The 25,431-nt window shown below is 45.5% G+C and overlaps 2 protein-coding genes across 2 annotated transcripts in view; one reads left to right on the top strand and one right to left on the bottom strand.

Moving 5' to 3' along the window:
- The window catches only part of LOC131267304 (store-operated calcium entry regulator STIMATE-like), a 250,804-nt gene that overhangs the window by 43,946 nt on the left and 181,427 nt on the right, over positions 1 to 25,431 (bottom strand). The window lies entirely within an intron of this gene.
- On the top strand, positions 998 to 23,860 carry LOC131264396 (uncharacterized). Its single transcript, XM_058266699.1, has 12 exons — positions 998 to 1,134; positions 11,008 to 11,251; positions 11,395 to 11,866; positions 12,008 to 13,245; positions 14,654 to 14,828; positions 14,935 to 15,259; positions 15,558 to 15,629; positions 16,954 to 17,246; positions 17,381 to 17,509; positions 18,024 to 18,077; positions 18,148 to 18,279; positions 20,082 to 23,860. The coding sequence occupies exons 2-12, from the start codon at positions 11,102 to 11,104 to the stop codon at positions 23,858 to 23,860; spliced, it is 6,819 nt and encodes a 2,272-aa protein (XP_058122682.1). The 5' UTR covers positions 998 to 1,134; positions 11,008 to 11,101.

Here is a 25,431-nt window from a genome sequence, read left to right as displayed (position 1 = left end):
GAGGTGGAGGTAGAAATTAATCGATCGTTCACCACTGCGTTCCGGGTGAACCGTGCATCGTGCACGAGACTTCTGGTGGTGGATCAGCATCGCGAAGCCGGTGCTACCATTTCCTAAGGTCAGCTCCGTGGAGCCTTCGACAGCCAACCAGTTCCGGAGTGGTTCGGGAGAACTACGCAAAGTGAGGGAGAGTAGTGAGAGAGAGAAAGAAATTGCATCTCTAAATGGCACTCTCTGGGCTCGGGACTGTGGACCAGACTGACCGTTTGCAGCTGCAAAGGTGGAGTTCCGTCTTTCCTACAGCCAAACGAGACGCACCGGCCGCGCGGTCTGCCTTAAGTGCGACGCTGAACTCACCCCTAGGTCTGGCCCAAGATTGTGGACTTCAGTTCAGTTGTCTGACTTAAGCCACCCTAAACAGACGTCAACGCGCGACGCTCTTCGATCGCGAACCAAAGCGGTATTTGTTCCGTCCTTTTGTGGTGCGTTTTTGGAGTCTGTGGAACTTGGACGAATGTGCACACAGTGTTCGCGTCGCGCGGTACATAGTGAACCTCTCGGTGACGCAAATTTGGCTCGCAAACGCTTCGGACGTATGGACGGCTGATGGATAATTAGCCGTCAACACTAGAGACCTGATGTCAGTCGTAGGTCCTCGCACACCGTCTTTTTTGCGCTAGTGCACTGATATACGTGTTTTCGAGTGTGTTGACGCAACGGGCGTGTTTGTCTCTGTATATGTGTGCCGGTTTGTGTGTGTGCGCGCTTCTTCTGTGAACGGTCACGATCAAGTTGCCGCTGCTTCTTCGGGAGCGATCCGTTCTGTTAATTGTTGTGGTTGTGTCGCTCGGTCGCCAGAGGGTGGGAAAAGTTGAGTCCGGCCGCAAAGTCCTGTGAGAAGCGTCTCGGGAGCGGCCCTCCCCCGGGTAAAATGGCAACGATTACGACAATTACGAAAAGTGGACGCAACACACCGACGCCCGCAGTCCCGACGACGGCGCAGTTCAAGAGCCACGTCTACTCGAAGTACCGCGAGCTGTTGGGCTCGTACAACGACAAGGCAAATGAAATCCTGCATACGTATCCGGCGTACCGGGTGCAGGAGGATCACGGATTCGCACTCGGTGGGGACAAGTGAGTAGCAGTTTGACTTTTACGGACGCTTAGGTGAACTCCGGACGATGGAGGACAGTCGTTATAAATAAGGTGCAACGTGTATTATGCGTAGGAGAGGCACTTCCTTGCATTTATCTTATGTCAATATGCATTATCCTCTCCAAAGTAATTGTACAGCACAACAAGACACACTTAAAAAGCAGTTCCCTGCTTCACTGGAAATGAGGCATAAGATTCGTGTATGATTGTCCACAACTGTTATTGGGCTTTTATTGAAATTGATTGTAGACTATCTTCTAGTGTTGTGCCATATGAATCTTTAGGCGAGATTCATTCATATGAATCGTTCACTAAAAATTCATTCAGAATTGATTCATGAATCTTTTGGGATTCGAATCTTAAAATATTGAGGAATCTTTCGAAACCTTTACGAATCTTCATGATTCTTTCATAAATCTTCATGATTCAGTCATTGGCGTGGATCAAATGATAAAAAATGCTATAACTATCATTTTTTTTATTCTTACATACAATACAATTTTGAAGTTTTGAAACTATATTTTAAAATTAAAGTCCATCAATTCAGGAACCACTTTGATCACGAGTTTTTGTCTTTACAGTTGCAATTCGTTCCCTTATCGTTAACGTAGCTATTTGAGTTCAGTAAGTCATCGTAACCTGAATTACCTAAAACATTCATTTTCTCGGCCATTTGTTCGCTGTGACTCAGCGTACAGAGGAATTTCCGGCTAAAGATGCTGTTTTGTTTGGTCGTAAATCAAAACGTCGATTGTTTACATAACATACACTCCAGGGACCCTGGAAAAGAGAGAGATACACCAGCGATGAAGATTGCTTTTCGGATACAAAGACCTTTCTTTGTTGCGAATGGAATATGACCTCATGGACGATGAGCACTTTTGCGGTAAAAAATACAAAAATTTGATTTCATAGGCAAAAACCGATACTCAGAGCGTGTAAATCTTTAGCACGACGCGTGTTATGCAAACGTGCCAGAATTAGGTGAACGTGGAAGGAAGTATCTTCCGACCGGTAGAATAACTCTTTGTGGTCGCTTCTACTTCCGCGGTTTGATGCTTTGGGATGGTGTTTGAAGGTTCTACCAACGAAATACTGAATACAAATCCAACCAAGCGAACGGTTTCCTCTACCCTCTGCTGTCCTATTGCAAGCGAACGGATGGACGGACAGATCGCGACCGCGTTTACATTGACAGTTCCATTTACGGAGACAGCGTGCGACAGCGGCTTACGACGGGCGAAAAGGTCGACGTCATCGACGGTGGCGCCAGCCGGCGGTTGCCTGCGCCGCTCTTGCAGGGCACGCCGACTGTGCTGTGATCTATGCGATTCGCTGATGGCGCCGAAACACACCACTTTGCGCGATGGCGTCATGGCCACGAGCGCATACTGTTCGCACACCATTTGCACCATATGGCGCGGCTTAGGGGGATTTACTTCCTTTATCCGACGGTGGCGACGGCTGATTCTGGTCAATGCCAGAGGGCTCCACGGGCTGCAGCTCATCTTTGCAGGGTGGTAGAAAGATTAGAATGATGAATTACCCACATTCAGAGGCCATCCGAAGAAGAAGTGGCAAGGCGTTATGTAGAAACGGTTAAAGCTAGCAATGATGGCAAGTACCATTTCCCTATAGTTAATTGTTAAATAAAGAAATAAACTTCAAGTTATTAGGCGTTAAGAATAGTAGAAGTCAGTAAAAAGAAAGCTATAAAATTCAAACTGTATTCAACATTAGGCTGATCACTAAATCCTACAAGTTCTAAGTTACTTTTCAAGAGCATAATGTACAATATTTTTTCTAATAGTATGTGTTGAATACAGAAACAAAATTTTCTACAGTCAGCTTATGGATCCGTCTTTTCTTCGACGACCAACAGATTATTAAACGATAGCCAGCAACTTGTTTCAGTTGCTTAATTTCCTTGCGCATTAAAATAGTGTGCATTACACTACGGAAACGTACTATCTATATAGTAGTGGCATCTGCCTGATCTAACGGTTGATGATCACTGCAATGAAACAACAAGCCTTGAATGGGACCATTCCGCAACAATGTTGTACCAATGATTTTCTACTATTACAGTGTCAGTAGTGTGCCAAACATAATGCTCGCACCTGATAGAATGGACGAGCTTCCAGGTTGGGCTTAGCTTTCCGTTTTCCGTTTGTGAAACGGCGTCACCGACGGCGTTGGCCGACTTAGCCAGGAACCCGTTTGCCGGATCCAGATTCATCCAGACCGTGTGCGCATTTCTTCCTGTTTTCGCGAAACAAGTTTTTCTCATCCCGACGTTTTCCTTTCCTTTCGAAGCGGCTTGCTCTTGCGATGTTGCTCTAGATCGGGAAGTGATCACGCGCCCTAAGCGGCCCATGATTGGTGCCCGTACGGGCACTAAGTCAACAGAACCGTCCCGACGTGTGGGCGTACGGTGACACGGACCGAATCAAATGGCCTGCTCAGGTCGCACCGGTTAGGCGAATTTATATTTTTAAAAACTTTTGATTCCTTCTAACTTCTTCCCCCTTGACTGATACCACCCAAGGCGGTGTGGTGTGCCGTTAGGAAGATGGACTGCATGGAGGGCGGGGGTGGTTGCCCGCGGTGTTGGTTGGAATGAAATGTGGGAGCAAGCAGTGTTCACTTTATCTTGTGACCAACGGTGTAAAATGGTAACAAAAATGCTTAGATTTCAAGGTTAATTCGTTTGTTTATACTTGGGAAGTGCCGAGTTTGTTCGACTCTGGCCGCTCTTCAGGGACGCGCGTGCTTAGCGTTTGGGGCAGAGGATTTGAACTTGAAGCTGCGCAGAGAGAGAAAAAAATTCGAACGGGTAATATGGTTGTGTAGCCTGTGGTGGTTTATGTTAACAGGAAACAAGCACAGTTCAGGAAGAGTAAATATTGACGGTGCGGGGGGAGACTTAAGTGGTCGCATAATATTTTGCGTTCAACGGCTGACCTTGGGTGGACATATGGTGACATCGTTCTGAATGATCCCAGCAGATGGTTTAGCGTTAAACGAATTTGTCTACTTAATAGCTCTATTTCATGAGATATGATTGTACACTGGAAACATATCTATTTCTCTGTCAATTTATTGAATAATTTTCTTACAAGAATATAAATCACTTCCTACGACAGATCATAAGTCACGCAAAAAAAAAAATTAGTGAGACCTTGTGTATATCCTTTACGAAAATATTTATTGGAAGAATAATTTTAACAAATGCGTCACCTTCAGAGTTGTGCAATTCCAAATCAGATGCATGAATCTGAATGATTCTTTGCATCGTTTTAGAGATTCATGAGTGATGAGTTTTAATGAGGATGAGTTCTGACACCAATACACTAGAATTGTGTGATTCCAATTTAGGTTAGTGAATTCGTTTTTGAGATTCAAGAAATTTTAATGAGAGATTCATGAATCCCTAAGATTCATTTTGTACTGTTTTGCCCGTGTTTCTACTTTCGTTGCGCGCCGTTTATTTCGAGTGCACCTGCCTCGAATACACGTACTTATGTGTTTTTAAATTTTTTCTAATTATTTTTACACTAATTGATGCGATTGAACCTAACTTTAACTTATTATCGGCAAATTATTGCTGATCACAATCACAAATACCACACATGCAAACTTATCATCATTTAATCTATGAAATCCTAATTTGTTTTAGGAAAAGATATTTTTTCTTCGGTTCTAGACCAAAAACCAATTTTTTAGCCATTTTCACAACTTAGCAGGTTTGTGAAGGGCTTAATGTCAAAAGAACAGAAAAGTAAAGCCTACAAAATGCAAAAAGTGCTAAGAGATATCTCCCTTTTTTGTCGCTTGTTATCTTCGAAGTCTTCTTCATCCATGGCAAAGAAAGAATCATGGTGTTTCAAATAATCTGTAATGAATTACTAAGAAATTCTTAGAAATTTATTAGTTGGAAAGCTAGAAACATATTAAATGCTTCAAAACGCAAATGAAAAACGTTGAACCAAATAACTAAAAGTTCAAAATTACAATTGAACAAAAAATACAATTGCAACTTTTTACTGACCATTGCAAAGTTTATTAACCTCAACACCGATTGCAGCGTCTCCATACGGCACCGAAACGTCGCTCGCGTTCTGTAAGGTCACTTCGCTCCGCACGAATTTCTCGTTCCATTTCCTCGTTTTCACTGACGCGCGGGAGTTCGCGATCTGCTCGCGGCGGGAAAAGAGGCATGGGGATCGTTAAATCGTCCCAAATTAGTTACAGCCGGCGGACGTTGCCGGGTAGGGTAGGTCCCGCCGCCGAAACTGGTGGTGGCGGAACGCCGTGTGCAACGTCGGAAAGGGAATTAAGCTGCACATTCCCATTCCGGGCGGCGTGAGTCATGGTTTAAATATTGAACCTGTTTTTCATCGCCCCGGCCTGGTACGAACCGCGCGTGGTCGTGTTTGATGGCTTTGCCTGCGCACGGTTTGTCATCTGCCCCGCGCGCTTCGCTTCTGTCGCTGTTCCGTGCTTCATTATTGGTCCATTTTTGGCCATCGCCAGCCGCTTAAGCATGGGAACGGTTGAACCGGACCGGACGTTTGGTGCATAGCTGGAACGAAAACCGTTGCCAGACTCACGCGAACTAGCACCAGTAAAAGAGTGGACCCGGGCGAAATGCGATATTTTTGTTGCATTAGGAGGATTAAAATTGCCCTGCGAGATCTGGTCCGACTCACGAAGGTCCACCGCCTTCCAATTAGTACTCGGTCTGAAAGTTCAATAGGTCACATGGTTTTGAAAGTGTAGGGACTAGTTTTTATTTTACTTTTACTCTTCTTGTCGGTTGCCTTTCTGCGCCAAAGTCCCTTACTGAATGCGCTCTATTTATCTGTTTGTCGATTGCCAGCGGTGGGTGTTTAATGATATCCTTAAGGGGTGACGCAAAGACCCACCCAAAGGGAGAGCAGCGAAGTATTGGGATTTCACTGGCGTTGAAGATTTCCCTTTTCATCATTACCGAAGGAAAGTATTAGGGGAATAATGAAAAGAATAGGGAAAAGGGAAAACACAGAGTGCGAAAAAGAAGGTCAACTGTCGGGAAATCTATTCCTTGATCGACACAAAGTAGTTGATCGCGATCTGCTCTCCTTCGTCCAAACGCACACAAGCATCTTTCGCCTAAACGAGTACACAGTCTACGTCGTGTGGCATTCAATGGATTAACGATCGACAAGGGCCGCTATTTGACACCGTTTGCCGCCTGTTGCTTGGGAGGCAATGGTTCCCTTTGGCGTTTGCTTTTCCTGTTGGTTGTTTTGTCGTTTTTTTTTCAAATGCCTACTTCCATTTTGCATTAGCTCGCGTCCCAGAAACATCCCTGCCAAGGGAACTGCATTTGATGCGGTGGCTATTTATAGCTCGCTCTCCTTCTAGTGTTGGTTAGTCATGGGCCAAACATTCCAACCCTCGGCCACCTTGGGAGTGCGCAAGAGCGCCGCGGATGAAAACCACGCAATAGGTGTGATGCGTCGGAATGGAGGAAAACTGCAGAAAAGCGGAATGGAGATCGAACGGGGCACACTTCATGGAAAATGAACTTGAACCCTGGAAAGTGCATACTTTCCCGGGAGTGGTATTCTGGTGTGGCCAATCACTAGTAGAGCTAGAAGTTGCGACTAATGAAGTGCTCGTGGCGTCTTGCGGCGTTCGCTGTCGAATTGATTGATGATCGATGGTTGTAGTAAAACTATTTCGAGCACCTCGCTATCGTTATGTAGTGTTTGTTGCGCTATATTTGAGCAAAATATTTCCTGGGAATTAATTTTTAAATCTTTGTCTAATAATGTTTAAATCGTGCCAGAACTCTATCGATCAAACATTTTTATTTTAAAGGAACAGCACCAGTCTACGCATTAACTCACGTTTGCGTATCCCGAAGAATATTTGTTGATATTTACCCCAAATTTTGATAAAATTTTTCACCATGGGAAGACTGTTTGATGTTTTAAAACCCTTGGTTGTGTTGCGTTTAACTCTTAGTTGTGGTTAAACCGACACATAGAATCAAATGATTGAAATAATAGTCATTGGCTTAAGGTGAAGGCTTATTTTCAACTCATTCAATCAACTCATTCAAAATTCAATTATGACTAGAAAAAAACATGAAACTTCATTGCGTAAAATAAAATTGAAAAAAGATTTACAGAAACGTATTTGGACATTGCTGGATATATTCATTTTATCAGTTTTTTGTTGTCGTTATAAACCAACTGCTAAAACTTATTCAATTTCAAAACCCGTAATTTTGATGTCTACCGTATGCAAAAATTTTTCTTTAAATAGTTAAAATTTGTTTGATAATGTTTATAAACGAAATAATAATGATGGCAATAAGTGCAAAACCCAAAAAATAAGTGACAGATATTTCGACAAAGAAAACGAAAAATAAACTATACGTGACGAATGAGGTTAATGATTTAATGCTAAACCTAAAACTGATTTGACCCATTTAAATGACTTCGGCGGATGATAGACAAACAGCACAATATAACCACAAAGTGCATGTTTTATTGATCACAGTAAAACAATAATGTGTGAGGCGCCGTCTCATTCGAGCGTACATTTTAAAACACGCGCATTGCTAAACAATTAACCCACATGGTATCAAAATACACTAACGATCGAAATAAAAACGGAAACCCCACTGGGAAAAGTGTGAGCACGAGGCACTTAGCGGATCCCAATGCAGTTTCATTCAAAAAATTATTTCATCAAGAAAAAAAGGAAACAATAGGACGTAACTCTCTTCTTTCGTTGCCAGTGGTTTTCTTTTCCCGAACTCGAGCGTCCGGCCGGTGGAATGTGTCAGAGTGATATACTTTTCCTTGTTTCATTTCGCACTTCCGCTGTGCAATAAGTTGTGCAGCGTCGGATTGCACCAGGGGCTCGAGCAGGCGACAGGGCGAGGGCTTGCCAACGGGAAGCGGGGCCACGATCAAATACTTTCGCCCACGTTTTAGTGCATCATAAATTACGGAGCAATTCAAACAGCATCTTTAAGATCGTTTGTTCTTTTTTCTTGGGGTGTGTTTTTAATTTTGCTACCCATTAGCACCCGATCGAGCATGGGCGAGGTGAGTTGAAACGGGGACGGATAATAGAGAGGATGGGATGGGTCATTTGACTACGGAGCGCATCTTAAGTATTTTGAGAAAATTTCTTACCGCTCATAACGACTTTTTGGTTTTATTATCAGTAGCTCCCGGCGTTTGCTTAACCGGTAGCGGCAAGTAAAACTGCACAAATACGTCATGAAAACAAAGATCTAGCAGAAGTTCGCAACAACTGCAGACGACACGACGAACAAGTGGACCAGACGGCTTCAAAATCCTACTACCGTCGTGCACGGACGTGCTTGATCGACTGCACCACGCGAAGTACTATTTTTAAGTCATTGCTGCCGAAGCGTCGCTTGGAAGAGACACTTCAGGGAAGCGACGGAGATGAACTTTCCCAAACAGAACAGACAAACTAACCAGATCGCCGGACACACGGGGCAAGGAGACGCGTCGAATCTGACAGCAGTGCAGTGTCATGTTTGGGGTGTTTTGGTTTTGCCGGTTGAGCTCGCTTTGTAGTGGCGTTTGGTCCTGTTTGAAAGATCTTTAGCGCTTCACTCGTGGAACACAAATACTAAGCAGAGGCCGGAAGAGGCTTACCGGTGGGAGGGCACTGCAAATGGACATGCAAATGTCATGTCGATCTGCCCAGCCAAGCGCATCACTGGCTCTAAATTCGCACTTCTGACCGATATTTTCCGACTTTTGCCCAAGCACAGTCCCACTCAGGGAGTCGTGGGTGTTTCTGTTTGAGTGGAGTGAAAAACCACTTAACCTAATTGTCCGATTGAGGCGATGATAGCGACAAGGTAACGATCTGGCGCCGAGAGAGGTGGTAGGCCGTGGATGATGGATGATCGGTTACCAGCATTCCCGGCCGGTTGTCGGGCCACTTGCCGCTAGAGGTGACGAAAACTAATGAATCGCTCGGTTTTCGGTCAGCTGGTGTTAGAAAAAATGGGGAAGTGTGGGTAGAGACTACAACAAGTTCCTTGGAGCTTCATGTTAAAATGGGTCAACAAGTGTGTTACGACTGGTGGATTTGAGATAAATACATAAAAGAGTATTACTGTAGACAAAATATTGTGTGAATCACCATGATTTGGGTCATTCACAAACAAATTTTTTAGTTTGTATGTAGATCTTCTTCATCATCCTATTTTGCCTAAAAACTGACTTGCTTGTTAAGGGCTTGCATGACGTTTTCCTTTGCTACCGTGGATGATTATAATCTTTTACACATTCTGATTCGGTATCTTTTGTGATTATGACTCTCCGTCGAATGTTTGAATCATCAACATCCTTTTTTTTATTTTATTTTTTGTAGAATATGTTAAATAATTTATAACTTTTGATAGTTTTGCGCTTATAAAGGACTTATACAAAAATATTTATAAGTGGTATATCTTTCTTCATGTTAGACCTTATGTTAAGAGAATTATTCCTTCATTATTTATTTAAGAGAATCATTTGACTGAGTCATGATTTTTTCAAACTTCGTATAATCATCCAAGGAATGCTGGAGATAATTTTCCAAAACGAGTATCTGATCTCCTAAGAAAGATTGATGCTTGATTAGAGATTAAATTAATTGTGATGTGTGACTTACACTTTCAAAATTAATGGATTTGCAATTTTTAAAAATCTTTTCCAGTTGCTAAATAATTGCACATAGGTAGTTTCGTTCCTACAAGATGTCTTGATTTAAAACAAGTATATTTCTAGAAAAGAAACTATAAATCCTCCTTCATTCAGCAGTTTCGGTCCACTTTTGCATCGGCCAACCTGTTGTTGGCACGCGCTTGTGCACTACTTTGCGTTGCAAAAGGGTTTCTTCTCTGCCGGTTGATCTTTTGATTGAGATTCAAGGTAATCGAACTATTTTTAGTCGCCACGTAACTGTTTATACTTAAGGCCGCATTGAGTGCAGTATGTTACCTCGGGTTCATTAAAACCACTCATTACAATAAAGTGGTTTTATTTTCAAGACACGCACGTTGCATGGTGCTTTATTGGATTGCAACATGCGCTTCAATAAGTAGTAGCATCAGCAGAAAGGGCGGTTGATCTCCTTTCGACGGAAGCTAGTACTCCAGTTTGGTTCTTTATCCATTTTGATAAAATAATAACCAATAAAACCAACGATACTTCAAAGGAAAACATGTTACTTTCAATGTGTGAAATCGATTAACTTTACCAGTATTGGAAATATAAGTAGATGAGATGATTATTTTTCGTAGAGCTTTATTAAACTGGCTCTTAACCATTCGTAATAAAAAGGAAAGTCTAAGAAATGACTGAACAGTTTAATTCAAAGAAATCGTTGTTTGGAAATGCTTGTTTTCCTAAATGACAAAAATAACTTTTCTCAGCGACCAAGTGACGTGATCGTGTGGCAGCGAGAAAAAATCTACGCATGGAAACGCCCAGCACGCGCAAAATGGGTCAGTGCAAAGTGTCTGTTTTTCCATCTGTTTCTTAGAATTTTCCAAATGGAACAGGGAAAACACAAGCGAAAAAAAATCTACGTTACCGACTAGGTTGAGGGGATTAGCAAGAAAGAAAAGAAAACTGCGTGCTCAACGTACGCCCACGCGGATCCGCCATTGGGGTTATGTGCGTTTATACTAGCGATCGCTGGTAGGATAAATAAATGGCGCACTGTTTACACACCGGTCGGTCCGTTCCGAGATATGGTTGGTTTGGATTCATGTTTTACCCTGTGGCTTTTTTTTCCACTCGTTTTTCTTTTTCCCAGCTACGGTGGACCTCCGCAGTCGACGATCGGCAACTCGGCCCGTCGGATACAGGCACAGCTGCCGGCAGAGCCTCCGGCCTGCGTACAGAATGCGATGATGCGCCGGGATAAGCAGCCTTTTACCTACACACCGGGCGGCATCGACCTGTCGCAGATCAAATCGCCCCGGATGGCGAAGCGAATATCGCGGAACGCCAACTCGGAGGGTGTGACCGGCCAGCCGAAGGTGTCCCCATTGGCACAGGTAACATGTAGCAAGCGGAACTGTGTTTGTTCAGGTCCTCCTAATAATTCTGTGTAGCTTTTACCCTCGGTTAAGGAGATTGAAAGTGCTGTGGAATATTTCTGCTCGATGGTTCTAACGCATATTTGCCTACCCAAATTTAGAACAATGGACCCAATCACAGCAGTAACGGCTCCAGCAATGGCAGCCACAATCCAGTATCCCCTGCAGCGACCCTCGGGGCGGCGGCCATGGGAATGCCCTTTCAGGTGTTCCCAACAGGGCCACCGGCGCCGCCACCGCCACCACCACCGACCGGTCGTGTGGTGCCCGGCGCGAACGGTGCCGGCACAAGCAGACCGATGCCGCCGCCTCCGCCACCCCCCGGACCGGCCGAGGTCCGCAAGTCCCCAAGGCCACAGGTATTCGAGGCGCCGCCGATGGGAATGCGACCGGAGATCAAAATTCCACCGAATCCGATGGCCAGCCTGCGGAAGGCCCCACGTCCACAGCCGAAGAACGACTTCTGGATCGAGGAGTACCGGCGGGAGAAGCAACAGGACTCTGGTCCTTCAATTCCCCGGCCGGTACCGCCCCCGAGTTACAGCTACACGAGCAGAGATCTAGATGATGAAGGTAACGAATCCGCTCGGTCTTCAGTCATTCGAACATTCTCCCCCTTTCGGGCAGTCACGTCCGTTCCGTTCCTGCTGTATGTCGCACCGGTTTGTAACTAATCTCTATGCATCTTGTTATCATCTTGAACTATCATTGCAGTTGCTAAAAACACATTAAATCGCACAGACGGGTTCACCGTCCGCGGTGACCCACAGAAACGATCGCCAAGCCCATCCAATCTAACTAAACCGCGCGAGAACGGTTCGGCGTCGTCGTCCTCCATCAAAACCCCGCCGGTGTACGGGCAGAGCCCGGTACCGCCCAACCTTCCACCACCGATCACCCCAACCAAAGTATCCACCAGCCTCACGCCCAACACCAAAGTGTCACCTCCACCCGTCCGTCCCAAGCCATCGCTCTCACCTGTGTCCATCACCAGCACTAACAGCTACACCGGTAGGGAACAACCGACAGCAGTCGTCAAGAACACTACAACCGGTCCCGGTACAGCACAACCACCTCCACCGCCTCCACCACCTGCACAGTCAACCACCACCACGACGGCCACAGCACAGAAGAGGGAGCCACAGTCCTCCTCACAGTCCACGGTGTCCCCATCCCCAACTCTCTCATCCTCATCGACAGGGCCATCCTCATCTTCGCCACCATCAGTCACCAGTTCTGCGCCGACCGTAACGCCACCGTCGCTCGGCACACAGCGACCGGCTGCGCAGGCCCTCGGTTCACTCTATATACCGCCGATACACGAGGTGTTTGCCAATAGTAAGCAAAGTCTCTTAACCCAAGCGAGTCCACCATGGATGTCGTCCCGGCACAATAGCCTCAAGGAGCAGCCCGAATGGGTGCACCGGGACGACCAGGAATCGCAGCCAGGTGCGACCACGAGCTCGACCGAGCGCACACCGCCACCACAGGAGAAAGAACAGCAGACAGTCACCAGCACCAGCAACAACAATAATAACAACAACAACAGCAACAAGAACAAAGAACCACAAGCACTGCGAGCCGCAGTCGCCAGCGGCAAGAGTGAAAGTGAAGCCACTAAATCCGTTGATTCTATCGTCACAGCACCGTCCCCGGTGTCGGCTAGACCGTCTCCACCGTCGTCACAACAGCTCACACAGAACAGCGTCAGACCGTCGGCCGATGTGTCCGGCTCGGCGCAACAGTCCACTACGCCATCCGCTCAGCAGCAGCAGCAGCAGCAGCAATACGTCCAGCAGCTTCAGCAAGCGGCTAGGGCAGCCCAGCCTTCGGCAGGATTGGTGCAGTCCACGGTTACGATGCCCGTGAGCCGCGGCTATCCACAGCAAGGATCGGTATATGCACAAGCACAACCTGTATACTCACCCCAGTCGGCGGCAGGATCACAAAAGGTAAGTCTCCGGGCAGGGTACTAACAAGAGCGTAACGATCTCCTAGTAAGGAGTAATCTTATCGACAAGATAGTAGTTAGCGTTTTGTCATTCCAAATGCTCCGGACTTATTTAAAAATTTCTCTTTTCCAAACTCTACGACTACATTTTTGAGTGAAGTAGGCCTTTGTTAAAATTTTATGAACTCCAATTACTCGATTGTACTACTGCGTCCAAAAAGTAAGGTGACTTTGGTGCTCGAACTGGGGGCGTCAAAGGTATTGGTGGATTGTTATTTTTGTATTGTTTCTATATGTGTTTTTGATTTCTACAGTAAGTTTCATGTAAAAATATTCATCCGGATAGGAGATACGACTTATTTTGTGCGCTACTACACGTATGGCCCTCGTTTGGCTAGTTTTTTGGTCCTGGCTTATTCCTGGCACGGTATTTATTCGATTGATTGATTGTTTTACAGTCTGAAGCATAGTTACAAGTCTCGTCTACAGTAATAATGCACTTCGTCTTCTCAATTTAGTCGGAAACCGCTGTTTCACCCACTTCAACGCAACGCCTTTTTTTTTTTAAAATCAACGATTTTGGTACCAGTCGAGTTCCAGGCCCAAAACCTCCTCTAAAATGGTATTTACTGATACTTTCGATATTTCAATATCATCGGTGAAGTCTCTAATCATCAATCGACAATTATTTAACATTGATTCCTTAAAATTTTGAATGTGAGCTTCGTCGAATGAGGAATCGTTGAGGATGATGTGTCCCATGAAGCCATTTTGGCCATTGTAGCCATGGCGGCCATTTTGGAATTAACTAAACCCCTCGCAAACATTTTTTTTTCGACATTACTGCATCGCCAAAAGCTATTTCAACCAATCCGCAGCTAAAAATTAGTTACGCATACAAAATTTTAAACAAATTCTTTGCTCCCCAAATGTGGCCAGGGACGAAAAACGAGGGTCATACGTGTAGTAGGCCACAAAAAAAATCAAAAAAAAAATCATATCTCCTATCCTGATGAATATTTTTACATGAAATTTGCTGAAGAAGTCAAAAACCCATATTTCAACAATAAAAAAATAACAATCCGCCAATACCTTGGACGCGCACAGTTTGCGTACCAAAGTCACTTTACTTTTTGGACACAGTAGTATAACTCCTAACTAAACAGGTCTGAGACAATGGTATTACAATAGATGAGGAGGCAATGTTAATTAGTTGACAGTTTTGCTTAGGAAAACAACTCTAATTCAACTAGTTAAAATAATTTGTTGGAATTGTATGTTCCCTTATACACCATGAAATATTGCTAAGAACGCCTTTATAAACAGGAAATAATTAAGTGAATGCTTTCAGTTAGTAGGATTAGAAAAGCTGAACATCGTTGATGAAAAATAATTCTTTTCCCGCACAGGAGCGTATCATACCGATACAGATCGAGAAGTCGCCCGTTCAGTCGCCTGCAACGGCCCCAAGCTTCGCCCCGCCGCCCTACTACAGTCCCGCCCCTCAGTACGGCCCGACCAGCGCCAACAGCGCCAGCAGCATACAGTCTCCCGTGCCGATTGGCTTCGCTACACCGCACAGTGGTACCGACCTGCAACGCACCGCGCCATCCTCACTCGCTCACTGACCATTGCGTTTCTGTCTATGTGTTTTTTTGTCTCCCCCAAAAAACACGAAACTCGTCCACAGGATTTACAACACCGACCGCCATGTTTACCAATCCCAACCATTTCGTCAACCAAGGCTACAACAACATCAGCTACCCGCCGACCCCGACCGCCCAGCCGCAGCCGCATCCGATGTACCAGCATCATCAGCACTATGCGCCCCCGCAAACGCCGCCCCTGCACCACCATCCCATGCACCCGCAGCCTCCACCGCCCGCACAGCAGCAGCAACAGCGCATGCAGCAGCAAAACAGCGCCACCAACGTGCGCATCGTGCCGATCAAGGTAGAGGGCGCTGAGCACACGGCCCGTGGACCACTGTCCAACACGCCGGCTATCATTCAGAGGTAAGCCCACAGTCAGTGCCGCCCTCAGCAGGCAGCACCGTACCCTCGCATCGGCAAGCTTGCTGCCCCGAAGTCTGACGACTTATTTCCTTATTTCTCGTTCTCTCTTCCGCAACATCACGAAACCGATGAAACCGCTGGTCGCTCCACTCTGTATCCCTTGTTCTACCCGGTTCATGTCTTGAACCCGGCGCGATCGCGAACGTCCTGATAAAATCCCTACACGATCGCCCCACCCCCTCCTGCAACCGTAACGAATCTCTCGAACTCCCCACCCTCGGGCACCGGCCGGACGTAGTGGTGATCGTAGCTACATCATCCACGACATCCCGCTAGAGGCTAAGATTCGCTTTCTTAAAAATAGACTCAGGTACTGAACGCCAGCACGCACGCAACCGGCGTTTGCATGTTGAAACACGCGAAAGATCATCCTATCACTTTGCCATATCGTTACCCCCTATCTTCACTCGTGAAGGTGTCTCTCTGCCATTCAGTGTGTTGGTGGGACAGCGTTTGCGAAGGGTACTGATGCGAAACATTCGAACCCATTCTCAGGACTTGTTCGGCCAGCAGAAACAACAACATTCGCTTTCTGGTTTACCTGTTTTCTTCCGTTGAAGTTTCGTTTTGGTTACATGATTTTCTGCACTGTTGATAAGTGTTTTCTGTTCCATTTCATTGCTGTTTGCGGCCGGATGTATTCTGGGACGCCATTTTGCGATTGGAACTGTTTTGAAGACGTGCATGGTTCCCAACAATCAACTGCCTGAGTTGTCGTTCGTTTTCGCCAAGTTCTTGGATTAAAATGTTGTGAAGCAGTAAATTTACAACATTCACTACCCAAACAGCCAAACATAAACAACAGTTGCAGAAAACCCGCTCTCGCTGCCCGTGTCTATTACTAAATTTGTCCTCAATTGTGTTTCGAAAGCTAATCAAATGTTTTCATCAGCTCATTCGTCAGAATAGACAAACTGTGTCGCAATTTGTGACGCGAAAGAAAAGGAAATCAACTTGAAGTATTACACTCATCTGACACAGATATTTTTACGACTGCTAAGCTGTTTTAGTCATTGTTTTTAGTACAATCATTTTTCAATCAATTAACACGTTTACTGTTATGGCTATCATTTTTGATAGCCAGCAGTCATTAGTTCTAAAAAGTTTTTGGTCAATAAATTAATGAAAATGCAACATAAAAACTGTAGTTATATAAAAAACTAATTATTTATTAAGCTAAGTTGTTTTTAAACCAATAACAAATATGCTTATCTTCCCTAAGGAATCCTTTTTTACAACTACTACAGCGCACTACTATTAGTGCAGTTACTATATGAGTTTCGTGCCAAGGTCAGAATTTTCTGTCACCCACTATGTTAGTCATTGGCAGTCAGTCTGTTAAACCGGCTCCAAACTTTCAATATATTCCCATCTTTTTGCGGGAACTTTTTTCAATTTACGAAGTCACATTGTACTAATTATATGACATACGTTTTTACTAAGTCGAGAGCGTTTGTCTATTTCATTCGTTAGATTTGGTGTCTTTTTAAACTATTATGCCTTCGTTCGCCATATTTGATGTTAAATGTTTGAGTCGTGTTTACATGTTCCTCCTGTTTACGTCCTGTTTATGTGACAATAATTTAGAATACCAGAGTATTTTATCAATGTACTATTTTTCTCGTTTACTCCAGCGATCCGAGATCGTCGAACAATACGCAGGCCTGGAACGGCAATAACGCACCGAACCAGTCCCGCTCGTTCCGGGTGCTGCAACAGATCACGGACACCCTGGATGAGTCCGAGACCGGCAAGGGTGCGAAGGAATCGAACAGTGAGGTCGCCGGACACGACCAGGCTGATGGCCAGCAACTTGGACGCAATGGGGCTCAGATGACTCATCAGCCGGAGTCGGCCGACGGGCAGATGCGTCGATTGCAGCTCAGCAACGAAGATAAGGCCCTGATGAATAGAGTAAAAACCCAAGGTACGTATCCCGACATGTGTTACTGTTTGATCCTCCTAACTAACAGTGCCAATATGTAACACATCTCGTGTATCTATCATTTATGTCTCTGTGTACCGGTCTCGTGTTTTGTGCACCGCTGTTGTACGCTCTAGTCGACGGAGAAGTATATCTCCATAACGAAGAAGATCCTCGCTATCGTGGTGCCGCCATACCGTCCAAAGCGTTCAGGTACCTGCAGAACATGACCGACAGTGGTCAAGCTGCGAACCAAACCAATACCGGTACGGATGAGAGTCGTTTTCTTCCTTTGGCTATACGCATCTTATGGTCGATTGATGTTATTGCTTTATTGCGTATATTTTATCATTTTGGCTCTGGTTCTGATCAGTGCTACATTAGCTAGCATGATGATTTTTTATTTTATTTGTTTTATTGTTTGAGTTGCATATTTGGTTTTATTATGTGTTTTATCTCTTTAATGTTATGGTAGTTCTGTACATATGTATAAAATTATTTATAATTTATTAGTCTCTTTCATCGATATTTAAATGAGAGTTTTGTTACTATTTTGTTGCTTCCATTTTATTTGTTATGCAAATGGTATGTAAGAAGGTTGTGTATATTTGTGTAATTGTTTTTTGCCATCTGCGTTGTACATATAACAAAATTGTTGGCTATCTTGTAATTGTTATTCATTGTTATGGTTTAATTTGTTGATATCGTTTAGATAAGGCGCTTAATCTAGTTGAGTATATTCTTAGATGTTTAATACATTTTTTACCTCATTTGCTACAGGCTCTGGAAACCGTACTCAACAGATGTTCAATAGAGGAAACAATAATGAAACAGGTATGAAATCGAACCGGAGCGACCATTATCGAACCCTTTGACTGACTAAATCATTTTCAAACCCGAGCAGATGGGGAACCCCCAGCGCAGTATGTGCCACCGAGCGAGCAGAAAGTGGAAGAACCAAAGAAGTACACCGGCGGTTCCATACCGAGCCGATCTTTCCGTATGCTGCAGGCCATGACCGGATCGGATGCACCAGGTAAGTGGATACCGTTCCCTGAATGGTGTTCAAAGATTCTCCCCCCTCGATCCTCGGTTCCGTGGTCGTCCGAATGTACGACTATATGCGATGGACTAGCTCGTCCATTGCGGATCTTTCAAATGATGTAGCTTTAAGTTATTGTGTCAGGTGTGCGCCATACTTTGGGGGAATTTAACATGTTTTGGTCCCCACAAGGCACGCCAACACAACACAAGCTACTGTTCTTCGAAGAATTATCCCTCGCTCCATCAAAGGCGATCCTTGTCCGCATCGATACCTTTCATAAGCCTTTTCAATTGAAATTACTTTTTTACCTCAACATATCTTTAAACCTCTAACTTGGTGTGGAATTTAATTTACGATCTTGTGATATTCTATTTGGTGTTTTTTGATCATCACACTGCAACAATTCATCCCTCCAAAAAAAAAACCCCTCTCTCAAAACATTACTCACACTGTAAAAATGCGGTATCGACACACGTCAGCTGTTCATCTGGCGTGTTTCTTATGGACCAGGAGAAAAGAGAACAATCTTCTTCTAAATTTTTCCCTCCACTCCCAAACGAAAACTGCCTACGAAACAAAATGATTGATCAATTTAGCATTTTAGGCTTGTGTTGAAAGTAGTGACGATAATTTATCCAATTCCTGTGGTTGAAAGCATCTGGTTTGTTGGAAATAGACCATGAAAACAAAGGAAGAAAACCAACTGACTCAACATGAGCCACCGTTGCATTGTTCAAACCATGGAGGACACAAGAGCTCTGCTTTCCTGGTTGATATTTGCCTCATTATTGTTTTTTCAGTTTCAGTAACCACGCATCCGCCGTTTTGCTGGAAGTAATCTACCACATTTGCTTGCAAAGATTGTCACATTCTTCTGTTCCGACAATTCTACTTCAGAAAAGCTTTAACACATAGCGGTTATGTTTGTTTCGGAAATATTTGAACTAAACGTATTCAGAACATAATCTAAATTTGAACTAAACGTTTTAAGAATGTTGTACTTGAAGAATGTTGAATTCCGCGCCCATTTCTGCAGAAAATTTTATTTAATCGTAATTTAGCTCAGTATAACTTTCATAAGTTTTTATTTAATTTTCAATTATTCCAAAGAATTACCAAGTTAACTGTACTCAGTATGTGTAGATCATGCTTAATTAAGAATTTGCGCCTTTATTCATGATGCAACAGAGTATATGAAAGTTTAAAAATGAATTTAGAAGGTACTGACTACTAAGCGGATTGCACTTGTCAAGTCATACTCGTACATACTTTTTGAAAAATTAGGTAATTTTTTTTCAACACCAACTCTATGGTTGAATTTTAAATTATAGCTAGATATTATACGATATGCTTGAAAGAATGCAAGTTTCGGTTCGATAATTAAATGGAAGAATTTTTTTTAAAATATTTTGTTCTTCAAACCAGTTCTACATTATTTGAGTAATGTTATCGACTTAAGTAATTGTATTCAAGTTCGAATTATTGTACGCCAAACATTTTAGTTCCAGACATAAAGGCAACAATACATATTTTATAACTTTTTATTATTTATTATTTATATGTTGACAGCAGATACGAGATGGGCATAAACAAATGATGTGTAGATTACTTCCTCACAATTGGAAAACCTGAACCAGTGAACGTCACGTACCTGGTGATGAAACTGAGAGCAAAATCGAACGCTCAGTGCATCCATTACTCATTCATCATAATGTTCTGTCTTCTTCTTCTTTCTCTCTCTCTTCTCTCTTTCTCTTTCTTTCATTTCTGCCGCTCTACCCTTCCCTTTCCAGTTGATCCAAATTCCTCAGATTCTGAGGGAGGTTCTAGTGTGAAGCTGCCCCATTGCAGCGGCACAGACATTCGATACTCCCCATATCCCTATCCCCATCCGCAGCCATACTATTGCTGCAACCCCAATTGGCACTACTACGATCCATCCACTAACCCTCAGTACTATCCCCCACCGCCACCACCACCACCACCCCATGCACCGGGTTATTACTATCCTCCACCGCCGCCTCCACCCGGCCATTACGATCGGGCCGGCGGGTTTTACGGTGGGTACATGTCACCGCACCATTTCTACTACGCACCGGAACCGTGCACACCATGCACTCCTCCGCCGTACTATCAGCTTAGCCAGCCGCAGACCGCGTACTGCGAGTCGCTGCCAGGCGAGGCAATTCACACATACGTGATCAGGACGCCACCGCCACGCATAGTGGTCACGCCGACACCGGCCGACACTGGCGACTCCTGCTCCGATAGCGAGCTGCAGCAGCAACACCGTCGCGAGCAACTCGGTGAGCTGCACGATGTGATCGGTGAGTTCGTCAACGAGGGTCATCAGCAGCGTCACCATCCGCACCCGCTGACTCGGTCGCAGTCTAGCCTGAAGCGGCTGTCGGAACGGTTGAGCAACTTCAACCACGGCGGATCGTCACCATGCGAAGCCGAGGCGAAGTCGTCTCCGTCCTCGGTGCGGTGTTCGCCGTGCAGTCCGCTTAACGAGCGCTATCGTACGTACGAGGAGAGTACCTCCTCGGTGCCTTCGTCTCAGTCTGAGGCTTCAGACTCAGAGGATGAGGGCAGTGTACCGGCGAGACGCAAGAAAGGCTCGGTTGCAGAGTTTGCCAATGGTGTCACTCGCATCGAGAGCACTTCTCCTTCCCAGAAGAAACTCGCGGCCAAGGACGAACAGCGTCCGGTGAGCAAAGACAAGCAAGAGGAAGAGGAAGAAGAAGATGACGGTGAAGAAGAAGAGGACGAGGAGGATGACGACGGCGAAGAAGAGGAGGTAGAGAGCGAGGACGATGAAACGGTAGGATACGGAGGATGCGATGGTCCAGTTCCGGCCGAAGAACATTTACCGCACCAGCTGAGTGTGATCTTCGAGGAGGAAAGCGTCTACCAATCCACGGTGGCAAGCCGGCGGGCCAGTGTCTGTAGCAACAGCTCTACGCTGAGCGACTGCTCTTCTACGCTGGCGAACGATCTGGACGAGGACGAGGACACTGAGGGTAAACCGAGTGGCAATCGGACGGACGACGATATCGATCGCCTAGAGGAGGCGGATATGGAGAGGTCACTCGTTTCGGTACGTTTGCCGTTGAAGTTGTCATTTAGTAAATCCCCGAACAACGAGGACATTGCGACGCTAGTCGTAGGGGAAAGTGAAATTACCGGTTCGAGTGAGACGCTGTCCGGTACGACGAAGTGTTTTCCGAACAACGCGACCGAAGTGGACAGTGGCGATGAAAGTGACACGGAAGAGGACGATGCCTCGGAGAGTGAAACAGACGCGGCAACGGACGAGGAGGATAGTACTGCCGAGGTTCCCAAGGCTGCTGTGGGAACAAAGGAGCATGAAACAGACACCGACGTCACGGTGACGATCACAATTCCTTCACTTACAAGCAAGGCAAAAGTGGAGGATCGTGGTGTCGATCGAGCACAGGGAGTGAAACGAAACGATCCCGTGAAAACGCCGTTCAAGATTGACTACGAGGAAACGTCGGAGGTGTCGGTGTCAGTGTCGTTGCCCCTCAAGTCCAAGAGTGGCAGCAGTACGTCCGAAATCCCTAAAGAGTCGACACCCGCCGATGAGCCACAAACTGAAGGTGGAAACAATGATGACGGTAAACCGGAGGACGAAGAAGAGGAGGTCGATTTCTGGAGTCAAATTGGTGATGAGGAGGAGGACTACCAGCGGCCGATGCGTTCGTTTTCGCGTGACATGTGGAGCAGCCGGGAATTTAGTGTTGATCGACAGAGTGTGTGGAGTCAGGACGACGAGGAAGCGACTACGACGGCAACGACCGACTTCTGGAGCGCGGAAAATGGTCCCACGGAGGCATCGGATATGTGGAAACTGGACAAACTACAGCCGGCTGGTGTGCCGCATGCGTTGGCAAACGGCGAAGACGAAGCGAAGCGGGACTCTCTTGAGTACTGGCAGAAGGAAAACGAACGTCTGGTGAAGGATCTTTACGAGGCAAGGAACGGTAAGGGTACATTGGCTGCGAAGGATGAGAACAACAACAAACCACGAATGGCGCTGGATGGATCGCAGGGCGATCGAAAGACTGAGGACCACAGCGAGGAAGAGCTGGAAGAACAGTCAGATAGCGAGGATAACAGTGAAGAGTACGAAACGTCCAACACGTCGAAGGAAGAGTCCGAAGTTGAGCAAGACCCCGGTGATACTGTAAAGGAAACCTCGGGCATCCGCAAGGAGGTCGTGCCGCCAATGTCCGAGAGCAACGGCAACGAACTGACGCCTGGTGTCGGTGTTAATGAAAAACTAGACAAGGATAAGAAGCTGTCGGTGAAGGAGCGGATATCGCTGTTTGAAACGCAACGCAACGTGCCGAGTCCCTGCGGTGGAGAAACTCTACAGGTGAATGGAGGAACGATGCGCTCACCGAGTCAGAACAACAGACTGAGGCCACTCTCGCGCCAGAAGATGTCGTGCGATGAGTCCGAAGCGGAGGATGACTCCGGTGTCACGTCGGACATGAGCAAGCACATCTCGGAGGTGGAAACAGACTCCGAGTGTTTCCCGGAGATGCGAAAGATGACACGGTATCAACGTGCGGCCACACATTCCAGGTTATTTAAGCTTTTGCAGGACGAAAGTAACAACGGTGATAGTGAGGACGAGGAAGCTAGTGAAGATATAAGTAACGAAGTGTGTAAGCAAGAGAAACAAGAGAAAAAGCACCAGCAACATCCTAGAAGTAGAAAGCCTGAGTCGGAGGAGATATCACCGTCTCCCCAGACCGCGGTGGTTCGCGCAAACATGCCTAGCATGGCAACACAAGGCGATGAGTCAGCCGAGGGACGGCGCGATCGTCTAACTCTTCCCATCTGCCAGCAGTCGTCCTCTGGCAACGATAGTCTATCGTCGTCTGGTTCGTCGGCGTCTCCTGTATCAGGAACTCTGCAGAATGAGAAGCTCGCCGAAGAGCTTGTACAAAGTCTGCTGATGAAAAAGAAGGGCCGTCTGTTCCGGAATCTGCCACTGGAGAAGCTGCATGCCGCCGCTCTGAAGATCCTGCAGGAGGATCTCGAGTCCAACGGTACACTCAGCTCGACAGAGGATAATCTAGCAACGGTTGACTCCACACCGGCCCTGACACCGCAAGAATTCAAGAGTGAGTACCCAAGCTCGTACGCAGACTACTACGATACGTGGTGTAACGAGGCAACAGGTCAGCAGCTGCCGAATGGCTGCTACTCGGACACTGGTTCCGACAGTGGTATGGTGAAGGTGTTTCGTACCGTGCCCGAGCATCAGCTGCCGTCATTGGGGCGCAAAGATACGCCCCGCTCAATCGCTGCCACCACACCCAACGGTCACTGGTCTCCGCGTTGCCCGCGAGTCTTCAGCAACAAGAATGTTCCTCGGCTAGCAGAAGTAAGGGAATCGGAGGCAACCGGCCCAGAATCACCAAGAGGCTCACGGCCACCCTCGAGAGCGTCCAACAATCGATCCCCGTTCCCTCCGACGATGGACGACTACACGAATCAGCGCAACACTGCCAACCGACAGTTCAAACTGCAATAGTATGCAGTGCAGATTATCGAACGCCTAGCAACACTGCCACTACAATAACAGTAGTCACTGCCGTCAGCACAAAAATACTAATACGACGCTGCGATCGAAAAGTAGGCTAACGATGGGAACGAATTTTAGCCGATTGATGAACCGGTTCACCAAACGAGACCTGTTGAGAAGGGCTCCAAGCGGTCTACTATTGATGGAATTATTGAAGGCCATTTTGCGCCGCGCTCGTCTAGTCGAGCGATGTTCGGGGACGCATTTAGAAGCGACCATGTACTGTGTATATGTTTCTGTATATATCGATAAATTATTTATGGAAGGTTATAAGAGCCGGTTCGTGGAACCGCAACGATATTTGGAGCCTGATGATGATGCTCTTCGATGGTTTTTGTTTTATAAAAAAAAAACAGCTTAATCGTGCCATATCCCTTTTGTCCACCATTCTCCTTTTCCGCCATTCCCTTTTGCCCCCGCCCTCCCGCGGCATTTTCCTCCCAGCGTTATTTCTATTGGTAGTAGGTCCCCATTTACCATTTCCGGAAGCGAGCGCATTGGTTTCATTCTCTAGGAGAACGTCCATGATGCCATAAATATGTTCATCATAATGAAAAAAACAAAACTCTTCAACCAAAACAATATGCCAAAAATACCAAAATCAAACCCAAAATCTTTCCCATCAAGATTTGTAGCAAACAGGTATCTAAACGTAAAATTTTATCATGCATCGAGCATTTATCATTTAACCCATTCTGTTTTTATTTTTTTATATAATTTTATTTTATTAGTTCATTGATTGATTGGTTGATTGAGTGATTTGCAATTGGTTGATTCTGTGTAACCGAGCGAACTGTGTTCCTGTCTGGTCTGATCTGTTCCACATTTGTTGTGCACTGGTACGCTTTGGGGTAGTATTTAATGTAATATTGCCAAGAATGCAGCACACAGGCTGATGTTGATAATTGCAGCTACCGCTCGAACTCATGCCTGTTGTGAGAATATCGAATGCGTCACATTCTGTTTTTGCGGTCGGTAAAACAGGCAGCCAAGTTAGAGAAGTCCTTGTACAAAAAATACGTTATGAGGTCGCGTTTTGTTGTTCCGTTGTATGGTCGTTCAATTTACTTTTCTTGCCATTCTTCTTCTTTTTATTCTTTTCCTTGACCTTTTCCCGCATTCATTCTGTTTTTCGTGCTCCCTGCGAAACTCAACTACAGTGCGAAGGTTTGATAACGTGCATCAATTGGATACGGAGCAAATCGTTCTTGATTTAAAATATTACTTTAAATACTACTACTTTCGCTAGCTTCAAATACTCGATCGTGCGTTTGAGAAACACGATCGAGTCGCATGTCTGTGCCTGGGCGGTTGTCAGAAAAAGATAACTTTAGGCCAATAATTCCGCTGACGAAACATTGTCTAAACTTATCTTTTTTATATGTTCAGAGTTGATTAATGTGTTTTTATAGTTCAGTGATTAGATACGATTCGGTTGTATAGAAAATATCAGAAGCTCATAGTTCTTCAAGCCTCAGTCTCTTACTGTTAATTAGATGCATGATACACGTAGTCATTAC

Source organism: Anopheles coustani, chromosome 2, assembly GCF_943734705.1.
Source record: "Anopheles coustani chromosome 2, idAnoCousDA_361_x.2, whole genome shotgun sequence".
NCBI classification, from domain to species: Eukaryota; Metazoa; Arthropoda; class Insecta; order Diptera; family Culicidae; genus Anopheles; species Anopheles coustani.
This window is presented reverse-complemented; position numbering and strand designations above follow the sequence as displayed.

Coding starts and splice junctions, on each gene's coding strand:
- LOC131264396 (XM_058266699.1), top strand. CDS start 11,102: ATGATGCGCCGGGATAAGCAGCCTTTTACCTACACACCGGGCGGCATC. Junction 11,867..12,007: donor CAGAGATCTAGATGATGAAG/GTAACGAATCCG, acceptor CTATCATTGCAG/TTGCTAAAAACACATTAAAT. Junction 15,630..16,953: donor TTTCTTAAAAATAGACTCAG/GTACTGAACGCC, acceptor CGTTTACTCCAG/CGATCCGAGATCGTCGAACA.